This window comes from the organism of the source record quoted next, unplaced genomic scaffold (assembly GCF_019419815.1).
Source record: "Pyrus x bretschneideri cultivar Hongxiangsu unplaced genomic scaffold, Pyrus_bretschneideri_v1 Contig15, whole genome shotgun sequence".
Classification (NCBI taxonomy): Eukaryota; Viridiplantae; Streptophyta; class Magnoliopsida; order Rosales; family Rosaceae; genus Pyrus; species Pyrus x bretschneideri.
Genome location: NW_025999446.1, coordinates 5,207,001 through 5,220,414, shown reverse-complemented (window position 1 = coordinate 5,220,414; position 13,414 = coordinate 5,207,001). Strand labels below are relative to the sequence as shown.

At 38.3% G+C, this 13,414-nt stretch overlaps 3 protein-coding genes and 1 pseudogene across 3 annotated transcripts; 2 read left to right on the top strand and 2 right to left on the bottom strand.

Moving 5' to 3' along the window:
• Positions 1-86: 86 nt before the first annotated feature.
• LOC125475582 lies at positions 87-2,676 on the bottom strand. Its single transcript, XM_048580552.1, has 8 exons — positions 2,670-2,676; positions 2,192-2,198; positions 2,070-2,112; positions 1,884-1,976; positions 1,709-1,771; positions 1,397-1,492; positions 1,158-1,235; positions 87-722 (listed from the first exon to the last, which is right to left on the bottom strand). The coding sequence occupies exons 1-8, from the start codon at positions 2,674-2,676 to the stop codon at positions 636-638; spliced, it is 474 nt and encodes a 157-aa protein (XP_048436509.1). The 3' UTR covers positions 87-635.
• Positions 2,167-6,378, top strand: LOC125475547 (annotated as a pseudogene).
• A 118-nt stretch (positions 6,379-6,496) lies between these two features.
• Positions 6,497-8,437, bottom strand: LOC125475545 (V-type proton ATPase subunit c''2). The gene is made up of 4 exons (XM_048580445.1): positions 8,115-8,437; positions 7,942-8,019; positions 7,075-7,245; positions 6,497-6,974 (listed from the first exon to the last, which is right to left on the bottom strand). Exons 1-4 carry the CDS (start codon positions 8,243-8,245, stop codon positions 6,809-6,811), a joined length of 546 nt encoding a protein of 181 aa, XP_048436402.1. The 5' UTR covers positions 8,246-8,437; the 3' UTR covers positions 6,497-6,808.
• A 1,856-nt stretch (positions 8,438-10,293) lies between these two features.
• On the top strand, positions 10,294-11,973 carry LOC103927601 (protein ECERIFERUM 26-like). The gene is made up of 2 exons (XM_048580568.1): positions 10,294-10,716; positions 11,050-11,973. The coding sequence occupies exons 1-2, from the start codon at positions 10,294-10,296 to the stop codon at positions 11,971-11,973; spliced, it is 1,347 nt and encodes a 448-aa protein (XP_048436525.1).
• Positions 11,974-13,414: the final 1,441 nt, after the last annotated feature.

Sequence of the window (13,414 nt, the reverse complement as noted above, 5' to 3'; positions counted from 1 at the left end):
CACGCATACAGGGATGAATGGACATCACTCTTTTGATGATTTATTTTCTGCTTTGTTCTCTGTATTTTCGCACTCGGTACTACAGGTGGAAGAAACGGAAACTGAATGAATAACGTAAAATCTCTTCGGTTACAATGTATTACTATGAATCATCTGAAGTTCCATTATTCCTTCAACTATTTCTCAAGAGTTGGGGCAGACCAGACGTATGAGGAGGAAAGATACATGCTGCTTCCGGACTTTACAATACTTGATATACGAACTACATCATATTAGACATTACAACAACTCTGCTTATTTTTCCATATGTACAAATTGGAAGGTTGGCAGTGCGTGAGCAAATGTCTCTGTTAGAGTGATCGTCGATCGATAGCTGCCTTGAATGTTCAATAAGCCAAACCACCGGCAAAAGCATCTCCGTCGTGAAGTACACTCTCTGTCAGCCAATAACCATCCCATGACCCTCCAACCCTCTGCCTGCTTCCGGACTTTACAATACTTGATATACGAACTACATCATATTAGACATTACAACAACTTTGCTTATTTTTCCATATGTACAAATTGGAAGGTTGGCAGTGCGTGAGCAAATGTCTCTGTTAGAGTGATCGTCGATCGATAGCTGCCTTGAATGTTCAATAAGCCAAACCACCGACAAAAGCATCTCCGTCGTGAAGTACACTCTCTGTCAGCCAATAACCATCCCATGACCCTCCAACCCTCTGCCAACAAGAAGCTACAGATCAATACAGGTATAACTACAGTTTCCATAGTTCAATCGTATAAAACGCATATGATCCATATCGATACAAGGCTAACCTAGTTTACAAAATCAAAATCACAGTCGTACTTTCGGATTCAATAATAGTTCCTTGACTAGCACTCTACCGACTATACAGTTCCATATTACGCTTTACAGACCATGCCTGCCGTGAAGCATTGCAGACGGCAGACATTATTTTTTGGTTGGATACAGCAACCAGTGGATTCCTATACTTTTTCCGTTTTGGTGGGGTGTGAAATCCAGTATTCAGAATATGTCCATAGGTTTTACAACACAACTTATATGCATGTTTTGTTGCCTCGTAAATATGACATGTTCATCATTCATCTATTCCCCTTAAGAAACTTTGCAAAGCGAAAACATCTTCACTAACCTGAACCATTGTGAATTGAAATATTTCTTCTTCCTCTGGCCGACATCCTCTTATCCAAACCCGCTGCTTGAATAGGTTCTAGTTTGCAGTCGAAATTCATTCAACAAAGATATCGAATTAGAAATGCAATTAAACGTGTAACAACACCAGAGGACTCGAGTCTAGTATGGCAACTCTAAGTTAGCTCAAAGTTACATCACATATAAGTTTGTTAGCGGAATCAATCAACGTACTCATACCTCCTCCACAACTAAACTGCTTAATATCTTCCTCTCTTTATGACATAACAACACTCTATATGTTGAATGGTGAAAAATTCGCCTAAATCGTTCAAACTGCACACATAGCGAATCACACAACCAAGAGAAAACCATGAGCTACAAATATCACTAAGGGGAGTAATTTCCGCAGATTTTTCCTTCCCATGCACACCCCTGTTTACTTGGACTTTGGAATGAATAAATCCAAGGAGAAGTAAGAATTAACAGGGTTATGCAGAAGGAGAAAAAAGGCGTGCGGAAATCATTTGAAAAATACAGCATTGCACCAACCTGCCCCAAATCAAAGAATGGGCCGAAATAGGTGGACCTCTCAAAAGGATCAAACCCAGCAAACTATGAACGCAGGAAACCAGGAAGCAAAACAGTAAGAATCCAAAGCCAACCCATTTCTTCGTGTCAAAAATAAATCCAACCCAAAAAAGAAGAAGAAATTGAGAAAGTTTACCCTGTACATGACCTCGATGCCATAATCGGGGCGGGGTTGATCGTTGTACTTGAGGGCATCCAGCTGATGCTGAACAGCTTCTTCTGCGCTAAACTAGAACACAAGTCAACAAATTATATCACATAAACAGAGAGAGGAACTTCAACGAATGAAATCATTTATTTTTCCATATGATCAGATGATTACGTTTAATCTGGGGCCAAAGGGCCTCTTCTTCCGGGATTCCAGCCTGCAAATTCCAAGATCGTCATCAGTTATATATCAATCAATAGGAGAGAGAGAGAGAGAGAGAGAGAGAGAGAGCGAACCAATCGGCTGAGAGGAAATCAGGAACGTCAGCAGCGCACGCTCTGAATCGAGAGCTTGGAGATTTGGTTTTGGAAAGGAGAAACAGAGAGTGGGGAGACTGACAGGGAGAAGCAAAACGACATGCTTTAAGCCGAGATAGCTACTCTCTCTCAGAGTCTCATCTCTACAGTAGTACCATGAGAATGGTGGAAATTTGGGAAAGCGGAGAGAGGTTGGAGACTCCAATGGAGAGGGAGAATATTCAGTGTCTGAGGATGAGGATGTAGGATGTTTGTAGCCGCTGATTTGATGTCCACCGTTGGATTGACCACAATACTTTTAAATTTGACAAATTAAAGCAAAATTCCAGATTAAAAAATATAATGTTTGCCGGCGTACCCGTTATTTGTCTTCATACTATATATAACTCCGCAATCAAGAGTCCAAAACGATATTCAATGTCCCTGTGCTGTAAAACTCTTATCGTCTTCTACTGACTGCCCATCCTTCTTCAGTTCACAAGCAAAACAAGACAAAAGAGAACTCTCTTCACCTCTATAGAGAGAGAGAGAGAGAGAGAGAGAGAGAGATGAGTCTGAAGAAAAAACCCAAGGCAGTAACAGTGGGAGGGAGCATCGCAGGGGTATCATGCGCCCATACGCTCGTATTAGCAGGGTGGAACGTTTTGGTGGTGGAGAAATCACATGCTCCCCCAACTGGAAGCCAAACTGGGGCAGGACTTGGCCTTGACCCTCTCTCTCTCAAACTCATTCAGTCATGGATTCAAGATCTTGAGGCCATTTCCAATCGAAGGATCCAGAGGGTTAGAGGGCAGAAAATAACCTGAAAACCGTCTCTAACCAAGGGCTAGGACAGAGGGTTTGTGGGCTCCACGGAATCTGAAAGTGCCAAAGGGCCAACCTGCTGGCCTAAAGGAGGGCACCCCTGTTAAATTCGGGTTTTTGCACCCTTATCCCCTGAGATATGAGCGGCCGGGTTCGCCAGAAGTGCGCGACTGTGAATAACGTTGCTTCCATCCCCTTCCTTATAGGACCTGCTGTTAGCTCTAAAAGGTCGAATAGCAGCCAATGGGTCGGGTTCGTAGTAGCACAGGGTGTAGTGTCTCCTCATTGATGCAGGGGAGAAATGGAACACTTAGTTCCTTTAAATTAAAACTCGCCATTCAATTTCCTAACGCCTTGGGTCATGTGAGCATCTGGGAATTTAAGAATTACTATCGGATATAACTGACATCATTGTTATTAATCCTGTCAGTTATATCTAACAGGAATTCTTAAACAAATTTTGGAATCCAACTACTAGCTGACGCTAGTTACCGTTGGATTCAAAATTTATTTATTTATTTTTTATTTTTGGTTTTTGGGCCATTTTTTTTTTTTTTTTTTCAAATTCTTAAAAATTCTAATTTTTTTTTCCTATAAATACCTAAACCATTCATTCACATTCCTCACAAAATTTTCACCATTCCTACACCATTTCAATTCTCATATTTTCTTACATCTTTCAAAAATATTTCCTTCAATTATTTCAATAATTTGCAAAAGGCCTCATTAGCAATAAAAGGTAGGGCTTGGACCCGAAAAGAAGATGAAGCTCTTTGCAGGGCTTATAGTTGGGTGCCGAAAGATAGTGTGAGGGTGAGTTCTTAAACAAGTGAAGATGTTTGGACTCGTGTATCCATAAAATACTTAGAGTTCTACGAAGACACCACTTCATTGAATGTCCGAAACCATGAGAGTTGTTCTTCAAGATGGAAGAAATATCTTCACCCAAGTTTGAACAAATGGCATCAAGCACTGTTAGCAGTCGCAAGTAGACATGAAAGCGACACTAACTACTACGACGAAGTAAGTGTTTTCACAATTTATTTTAAATATTTAATTATATTACATTTAATTTCATGAATTACTTTCCTTTAATTTTTGTAAATACATTTAATTATATTACATTTAATTTCATAAATTAATTTCCTTTAATTTTTGTAATTATATTTTCTAGGTACGCCAAGCGGAGGAATTGTATATGGAGGGTAGCTCGAACCCCTTTAGTTTTACAGTTATTGAGAAATTTGTAAAGGGTAGGTGTTATTTGAAGGTCCACCTCAACATAGAGTAAGTCCTACGTCGGTGTTTGGAACTACATCCTCAGTCTGTAGATATGGATGAAGATGGATCTCCTACCATTCAACAAATAAGGGTAGAAAATCCGTCTTCGAGTGAAGATTCCATACCTAGGGCTATGGGACGAAACAAGGCATGAAAGTTGAAGGAAAAGGGCAAAGCAAATGATGATTACGCCGCTCAACAAGAAGTGGCGGCCTCATTGTGATTAATGGTGGAGCAAACTGCCCTTGACGTGGAAGAAAGGAACCGCAGGCATGAAGAGCGGGCCAAACAAATACAAGAAGAGATGGATGATAAGAATATGGAAAGGAACACTTTGAATTACACTCTAATGAGTCAGGCCTATTTTCATAGGGAAAAAAGAAGAAATTATGACCCAACAACAGTTATTTACCTCTAGCTATACTCCTACAATGACAGATAATGAAGATGATGTTGATTATGAATATTAAATTTAAGTAGTTGTAGTTTTTAAATTTAAATTAATGTTGTTTTTAAATTTAATTTGTCGTTTTTAAATTTAATTTGTAGTTTTTAAATATAAGTTGTAGTTTTTAAATTTAAGTTGCTATTTTTAAATTTAAGTTATTGTAGTTTTTAAATTTAAATAATAAATTATGTTTGGGCTTATAGCCCTTTGGCCCTCGGTTGGAGATGGTTTTTTGTGATAGGGCTAAAACGAGTTATTTGGCCCTTTGGCCCTCGATTGGAGATGACTTGAGCTTCTTCGCCAAACCACTCTGCCCTTTACAATTGATCAAGTACAAACACACAATTCCTCAATTCTATTTTGTTGGTCTGTAATTTGAATGCTGATGACACTTATGCAAAAGTAACTCGTAAAAGTAAAAAAATTTGTTCACGTGTTAAACTGTGATTTGTTAGTTTTCTAACAAGCTCGAAATTTTTTATTGCTAGAATGATGCCATAGATGGTGAGAAAAAGGTGAAATGGACACTAACTAGAGATGAGGAGTTGAACTGTAGAGCAGGACACTAGGGTGACCTACATGCTCTTCTATACAATGCATTTCCACCAAACCTATTTCTTTGGGGTAACCGTTTCCTTTCTTTCTCCATATCTAGTGACAAGTTTTAAGTTATAGCGAAGGCTTCATCCCATGAAACCAATGAAGTCATCGAAATGATCAGTGATTTGCTCGTTGCAGCAGATGGATGTCTCTCTTCCATCCGCCAAAGTTTTGTTTCTGACCATAAACTGAGGTTTGTTACTGTCAAGTGTCAACCATTTTCATGAAAACTTTCATATTTTGAGCTTGTGGTGTGTAGTGATCTTGTGTGTGCTGCTTTAGGTATTCGGGTTATTGCACATGGAGAGGGGTGCTTGATTTTGCAGGAAATGAGGATTCAGAAACCATAACCGGCATCCGAAAGGAATACCCTGAGCTTGGAAAATGCTTGTACTTTGGCTTAGGTTCTGGGACTCACACTATGCTGTATGAGCTTCCAAACCGAAGGCTGAATTGGATTTGGTACGTCCATCAACCCGAACCTGGTCTGAAGCCTAACTCGATGACCATGAAGGCGAGCAACGACATGATCCAGAGTATGCACAAAGAAGCAGAGAAAATGTGGCTTCCGGAGTTTGTGAGAGTGATCAGAGAAACAAAAGAGCCTTTCATCAATGCCATATATGAAAGCGGTCCCTTGGAACAAATCTACTGGGACAATGTGGGACTAGTTGGAGATGCAGCTCACCCCACAACTCCTCATGCCTTAAGAAGCACGAACATGTCGGTGCTAGATGCTGTGGTGCTAGGTCACTGCTTGAAGAAGTGGGGAGCAGAAGATTTGCAATTTGCTCTTGAAGAATATGAATCAATTCGATTACCAGTCGTGCGTAAACAAGTCTTGCACGCAATGCGAATGGGTCGGATTAAACAAGGCCTTGTTCTTCCTGATCGCCAACTTTTCAACCCCGAGACCGCTAACCCAGAAGAGTGCCACAAGCTTCAGCAGAAACTCATGCCCTTTTTCACCGATGTTCCATCCATACTACTTTAATTCAAATGTTATGCACCGGATAATCGTCAAGACAGATCGTCCTGATTCCGATCCCGTTGCTCTGTAGCCGATAAAGCATGATATCTATTCTGAGTATTGTTCGGTCTTTGTATATGCACGTATTAAAGTTTGAACCTGAAACTATTTGAACACAATATTGAGCATTCGAAACAAAGCTGTATAGAAAACAACCTTAATCGATGCATACAAAGATCATTCTGTTATTCGTTCAAAACTAAGATAAAATTGTTTACCACCATGAATGAGGAAATGCCTAACTCGTTCTCCCACAACTCATTCCAACAGATTAAATACAGCCTAAGATTGATACAATAGGGCAAGATGGTATCTCCAAGCAGTTTTAACATTCCTATCACTAATGATGAAAAGAACAAATTACAGAATTCATTCGCGCATGCACGTAACACTGTCTTAATGTGATGCCAAGTTTTACCGAGCAACGGAATCATCATTTCGAAGGCCATGTTGCTTGAGCTGACATTATGATTCCCACAATGACTCCGAACAATCCAAGTGCGCTGCCGAAGATCTCAATCACAAGGATCTTCACAAAAAGTGAGGAGTTTTGGGCATCAGACAATGCACAGCTGCTTCCAATAATTCCCACACATAACCTGTCACAAAATCACAACAAAATCATCATATTGTATTGTCATTGAAAATTTTCAAAACTCCATATACAGGAATGTGATAGAGAAGGATAAAGATATTAACCCGCAGACAAGGTTGGCAAAGCCCACGATAATCCCAGAGGCGAAGATTGCATATCCAGCTCTAAGAGACTCGGGCGCATATATCTTTGATGTTGGAACACTCTCCAACTTTGTTTGTAGAATAATTGCAACAATAACACCATATATAGCAACAGCTTCACAAAAAATAACACTGCAACAGAAAATGCATCCATTCCAAGTCAGTCCCAAATCGGATCATCTTAATGTCACCCTTCAAAATTTACAAACAGCAGTGCTACATTAAAGTAGAGAAATTCAAGGTCCATCGTTAACAATAAGCAAATTTCCTACATTTGTGTTAAGAAACAAGTTTTACAAGGGTTTAAATAAATTCTCCATCCATCAATCAATTAACACAGCTAGTTTTAAGAATTTCCATTCACAAAAGATAAAACTGAGACAACCGATACATCCAGTCCAAGTCAGTCGCGAAACATCATCATCTTGATCTCACACTAAGTAATTCACAATCAGCAGAGTTACGTAAAAGTTCAAATATTCAAGGTGCATCGTTGAGACAAGCAAAAATCCCACACTGGTGTTAACTGTTAAGAAACAGTTTTGGGCGTGTTCGAATAGATAGCACAATTCTCCATCCATCAATCAATTAAACAAGCTAGTTATAAGTGCATTTGCGAATAAAAACACGACCCATTTTTCAATTAAGATTTATAATCAACTATCGATTTCATTTACTGGGATGCTACTCCAGACCATCGAGATAATCCTAATTGTCCGGGGTTCACATTTACTATAAGTTTGCTATATTCCTCCAAATCTACTAGCAGAAGCTAAAATTAAACGAAAATGCAAGCAAAATTGCAGTAAATTCCGGAAATTTCATCACCTAATGAGATTCTTAGAAGTGATTCGAGGAGCCTTGATTGCTGCACCGATCAAACTGCTCCCAGTTATATATATCCCCCTAATTTCCATCCAATAATATTCATCATCAGTAATTAATCCAAACATTAGAACTTTAATTAAGAAATGGAGAGGAAACAAGGAAAAGGGAAAAACCAGGCGGCGCCGAGGACAGAAACGCCGATGGCGACGGCGATGCCGATAGCGGAGAAAGTGTAGGGAGAGATCTGGACGAGGGCGCGTGCCCAGGAGCTCGAGTAACCCACCACTACTGCTGCACCTGACATTTTCAGAAACCCTAATCGTAGACGTGAAATTGTGGGGGAAGATTTGGGGAGGGGAGGAGAGAGTCGGGAGGGTATCTGATCTGATTCGTGTGATGTGATGAGATGTGGAGGATGGAGATTGCTGCTTGACAAGTGCACGATGCGCGCGTGTTTTCTCCAGCCGCTTATCTTTGGGCTGTATTTTGGGTGTCTGGGTCTGCTAGCCGAATGGACTTACCAACCGGTTAGGATTCTCTTCACTTTTTTTTTCTCCCATTTCTTTTTTCCTATTTGAAAAGTCACAATTAAGTCACGTCAATATTTTGTATTAATTTCTTTATATAAAGAAAGACAAAATGAAAAGTTTGAGAGGAGCTGAGGAAATGGGATGGCAAAAGAGGAAGAAAGAATCCTAATCCCTTACCAACATCAATGTAAATCTTAAAGTTTTGATAGGACAAGTCATTCATATTTCACCTGGGTAGAAGACAAATTGAAAACTAAGAATGGGAAGCAAGTGAAAAGAGAAATAGAAAACAATAACGTTGTTCAAACAAACAAAATCGATACATTAACTGACAAATTTCAATAGAAATGAGACTTCCTATAGTATGATTAATTTTATGTGTTTAAGTAGCAATACTTAACAAAAACTCAGGTTGAGTTAAGCATAATCAAGCTCGAAGTGATGACTTCAACTGCATTTAGGTGTTAGTCTATCGCTAATTTATGTCCCTTCCCTTGCCCTATATCTTAAGCTAAGGGGTAGTCGTAGACCACTTAAAACATAAGTGAGCATTGCGATTTTGTATTTGCACTTTGGAGCATAAGTATAGGAGTGTTAAAGTTTATATGGAGTTTTGTTGAGTTTTTAATTAAATTCATACACTTTCGCGGATTTAGTAGGCTTTTATTGACTATTATAAACTCCATAAAATTTCGTAGACTTTTATATATAGACTTTTAAGATAAAAACGAGTTAAATGAATGACTTTTGCAGAACTCTAAAGAGATAATTTTTTTTTTTTTTTGAACTTTGTGGATTTTCATGGAATTTTTAATGATCATTTGTTGTAAATATCATTTTTTTTTTTTTTGAGTTTTTATTATTGAAGTAGTGATCATGACCATGACAAAGTAGTCATATGAGATGATAGTGTGGCTATGATGATGGTGGAAGTGTCACAGTGGTGATTTTTGGCAAGATGATAGTAGTAAAAATGGTGTCTTTCAGTGGCGGCAATAATATTAGGGGTGGTGATTGTGTGAGTGTCGGGGTGGTGGAAGAGTAGGGATGGGGGTGGTGATGATGGCTGTGACATGGTGGTAGAAGTGGTGATAGTAACAACCATTATATTACGCTGGATGGTAGAGTATCATTAGAGAATTTAGAAAAAATGAAATCCACCAAAATTTTGGGGAGAGATTGGATTTGCTAGGACAAAAAACTTACTATAAAGCCACTAAAAGTCTATCAAAATCCATGACTTTTAAAATCATTTAAAGTACCGAATTTTGGATACACGTGCATTTTTGTAGACTCTCAAAAGTGTCATAATTGAATACCACAAGATTTTCATGTACTTTTTAGAAGTCATAAAAAGTCTACATTCAATACAGGCTAACTTTTGTTAACTCAAGTCTAAATACATCATTTTCGTGAACATTAATACAAGTTTACTTAATGACAAACTATTCATTCTTAAACATGAATGACAAATTAATCATTAGTTAGGGACTGAAATCTCTTTCAAGAACAAATAGCTGCTAGGTTTAGCAGCATAAGAGTTTTCTATATATGCTAAGGTAACCCTAATCTATTAACCTTGTAAATCAAGGGGGAAACAATTTCAAACGAACAGATTGTAGAAACCATAAGAATAATTTAATAGATCATGAGATTTTCATTTTCCTCAATATACAAGAATTAGTTTTTCTGGTGCCTGTAAACATGGACACCCTTTCTCTTACTTACTACAAGGAACACACGTAACACAAAACCAACCAATAAATAATAGTACTCATCGTCATCAAACATCCCAATTTCTGTAATCTTACATCCTAACAATATGGCCGAGCTTATCACATTCATCTGCAAACGAACCGTGGTGAGCACGAAGCCTGTCCAAGCCGGAAAAACCTACCCCCTATCCGTTCTTGACCGCCACATGGAAGAGAACCACCTTAGGATGGTGTTGTACTATCCATCAACTGGAGTGCCAACAAAGCCTGGTGAAATCACAACGAAGCTTAGAGAGTCCCTTGCGGTAACACTTACTAATTATCCGATAATTACAGGCCGGTTGCAGAAGACTGACAAAGAGCAGTGGATGATAAAGTGCAATGATGCGGGCGTGAGAATGATTGAGGCTAAGGCCAGAGGGAGTTTGGAGGAGTGGTTAAGAAATGTGGATAGGGAGAAGGAGCTTATGCTTGTTTATTGGGAGGAAATGTACCATAAGCCTTATTTTTGGTCTACATTTTATGTTCAGGTAATCATGTTAGTACTCCTCTGCAATTGAGAATAGCTTCTCTATCTCCGTTTGTACACAATTAAGTGTATTTCTCTTTCAGCATGTAGATTAATCATGTGATGAGATAGATACGTAGTTGTGTATAATTGATTACACTTAGGATTTTCTTCTTGTAACAGAAAAATATTTTCTCGTAGTAAATAGTTTGAAATGCTATGTAGTCTAATTGAACATTAGTAGGATTGGTTTCTTGCTACATAGTGTTTAGATTGATAGACGGACAATATATCATTTTCTTCGTAATAACATGTAGAAGCATTGTCTCTTTTTCGTGTGTTTTCTTGTGTGAAGCTTACTGAATTTGAGGATGGTGGACTAGCAATTGGGCTGAGTTGCACTCATCTCCTTGCAGATCAAACTTGTGCAACCATGTTCATCAAAGCTTGGGCCGACACGACAGTCTTCAGCAAAATGATGCACCCTCCATTTTTCTACCCGTTGCCTTCGCAGAGGCCAGGAAACGGAAAGCTGAACCAAACGCCCTACACTGCCTTGATCAACCATTATAAAACCTCCATCAGCAAGTCAATTCACATCGTAGATGCAAAACACACGACTGTTACTCTCTTTTTTTCAGACGACATGGTTCGGGCTTGCATTGCCATGGCCCAGCCCATTAATGGAACTGACAAATCAAGCCCAACACCGTTTGAGGCCCTTTCTGGGCTCTTTTGGGTTTGTATTAGCAAGGTAAAAGGAACGAGAAATGGGCTTGTTGACATGTCTATACGCCTGGATATGAGAAAAGTTTTGGGGTTAGATAAGGGCTTCTTTGGAAATTGCATGGTTTATAATAAGGTTCATCTGGAGGGTTTCCAAGAAGATAATTTGTCACAAGCTGCAAGTTCTATAGGTGAGGTAGTGGCCAAAATGGACCGTGAGGGAATCATGGATTTGATCGAGTGGCTTGTATGTAAGGATGATCGATCTCGGTCTTTGATGAACAGTTGTGATCTCATTTGTGCTAGCTTAGAGGGTGTGGACCCATTTTCGATTATTTTTGAAGATGTGATAGTACCAATTCGTGTGTCGTGTTATGTTGAGCCGGTGTCCGCATTAGGGCAAGTTTTGATCCTTCCGGCGAAGCCAGGCAATGGTGAGCTAAGTAGGGTGGTAATGGTTACGCTTCCACGTGATGAGGCCATAAAAATGTGTGAACACGATCTTATTTTACGCTTCTCTCCGACCATCTTGATGGATGTGAATAAACCCTAGCTGGGTTTAGTACAAGGGTCGCACTGTTTCCCAATAAACATTGACAATTGCTAGTCTTTAAGTAGAATCCCAATACATAATGTAGCAAAAATGATAATCCATGGTCATAATTGGATTTAGTAGTCAGTACAATTTATCTGAGTCTCAAATAATACACATTTGTGATAGACCTTTAAACTTTTTTATTTATTTATTTTAAATTTTGTATAAATTTAAACAAACTAAAAAAACTGAAGTATATACACACCAAGAGACTATATTTCAGGTACACCCAAAAATTCCTCTCCATAAGATGCTTATGATCATAAAGATTGTGACAAGCAGTATAAATTAACCCATGAAAATGACACGTTTCATGCTGCTACTAAATTAGTGGAATTGGGATATATTGTTTTACCTGCTCCTCACAATTAATTAAAGGATAGTCGTAGAATGGAAAGCATGCAATATTTTATTAAATCCGCCCACCAATTTCGTTATTTTTCTCACAATTAATTAAAGGATAGTCGTAGAATGGAAAGCATGCAATATTTTATTAAATCCGCCCACCAATTTCGTTATTTTTCTTGTAACATATTGAGTAATTTCTCCTTAGAATATATACCACCTCACAATTCATCGTTCTATTCCACATTTCCACAGCATGACGTGTTATACATTTCTACCACAGCAGGCTACATGCAATGTATTTGTAAATTAAACTGGTATTTATTTATATTTTTTGTTATAAAGAAAGGTTTCGAATGCTGGTTTTCTAGTATTTCTGTTAGTTGTTTTTATTTTTCTCTTTATTTTATTCTGTATGGCGACTAAACTATATACCTTACGCTAAACTGACTGCGATCATTTGGTCAATGTAATCAATCTAATAACATTTAGCCTCACTATTTTAAGGATGTTTAAAGTTCAAATCTCATGTACGGATGTTATTAAACAAGAATAAATATAAGTATTGAGGCATTTGGTTCACCAATCATCCGCCCATACTCATATACTTTTAGAACTAGAAGAGAATAGTTCATAGAAAGCAAAAGCTCATACAAAAGAATTAAACTTAATTAATGAGTTAATTAATGCCCCTCATTCAAAAGGAAAACTGATTATATAATACGACATTAAGACAGAGTTTCCTGAAATTACAAATATTTTGAATGAGACATGCAGACAGCACCTGCAACTGCAACTATGATGTGCCACTTCTCCAAACACAGCTTAAATAATCTTGTTGGTGTTGCAGTTGAAGGAGCATCTACTTGTTTGGAAATTAGGAGTTTTGAATATGCCATCTTCTCACCAAATCCTGAGCTTAATTTACGCCTTCCAAAATCAAAGACAAATGAATAAGACATGAAGCTAAGTGTTAAATAGACTGACCTATATATATTGACCTAAAAAAAGTTCAAAAAAGAAGGCTGATCTTATGATATTTATATAACTAGAG

Coding starts and splice junctions, on each gene's coding strand:
- LOC125475582 (XM_048580552.1), bottom strand. Junction 1,772..1,883: donor GCATCGAGGTCATGTACAGG/GTAAACTTTCTC, acceptor CTGCGTTCATAG/TTTGCTGGGTTTGATCCTTT. Junction 1,493..1,708: donor CATTCTTTGATTTGGGGCAG/GTTGGTGCAATG, acceptor CTATGTGTGCAG/TTTGAACGATTTAGGCGAAT.
- LOC125475545 (XM_048580445.1), bottom strand. CDS start 8,245: ATGTCAGGTGCAGCAGTAGTGGTGGGTTACTCGAGCTCCTGGGCACGC. Junction 8,020..8,114: donor TCTGTCCTCGGCGCCGCCTG/GTTTTTCCCTTT, acceptor GATGGAAATTAG/GGGGATATATATAACTGGGA. Junction 6,975..7,074: donor TTTGCCAACCTTGTCTGCGG/GTTAATATCTTT, acceptor ATTTTGTGACAG/GTTATGTGTGGGAATTATTG.
- LOC103927601 (XM_048580568.1), top strand. CDS start 10,294: ATGGCCGAGCTTATCACATTCATCTGCAAACGAACCGTGGTGAGCACG. Junction 10,717..11,049: donor GGTCTACATTTTATGTTCAG/GTAATCATGTTA, acceptor TCTTGTGTGAAG/CTTACTGAATTTGAGGATGG.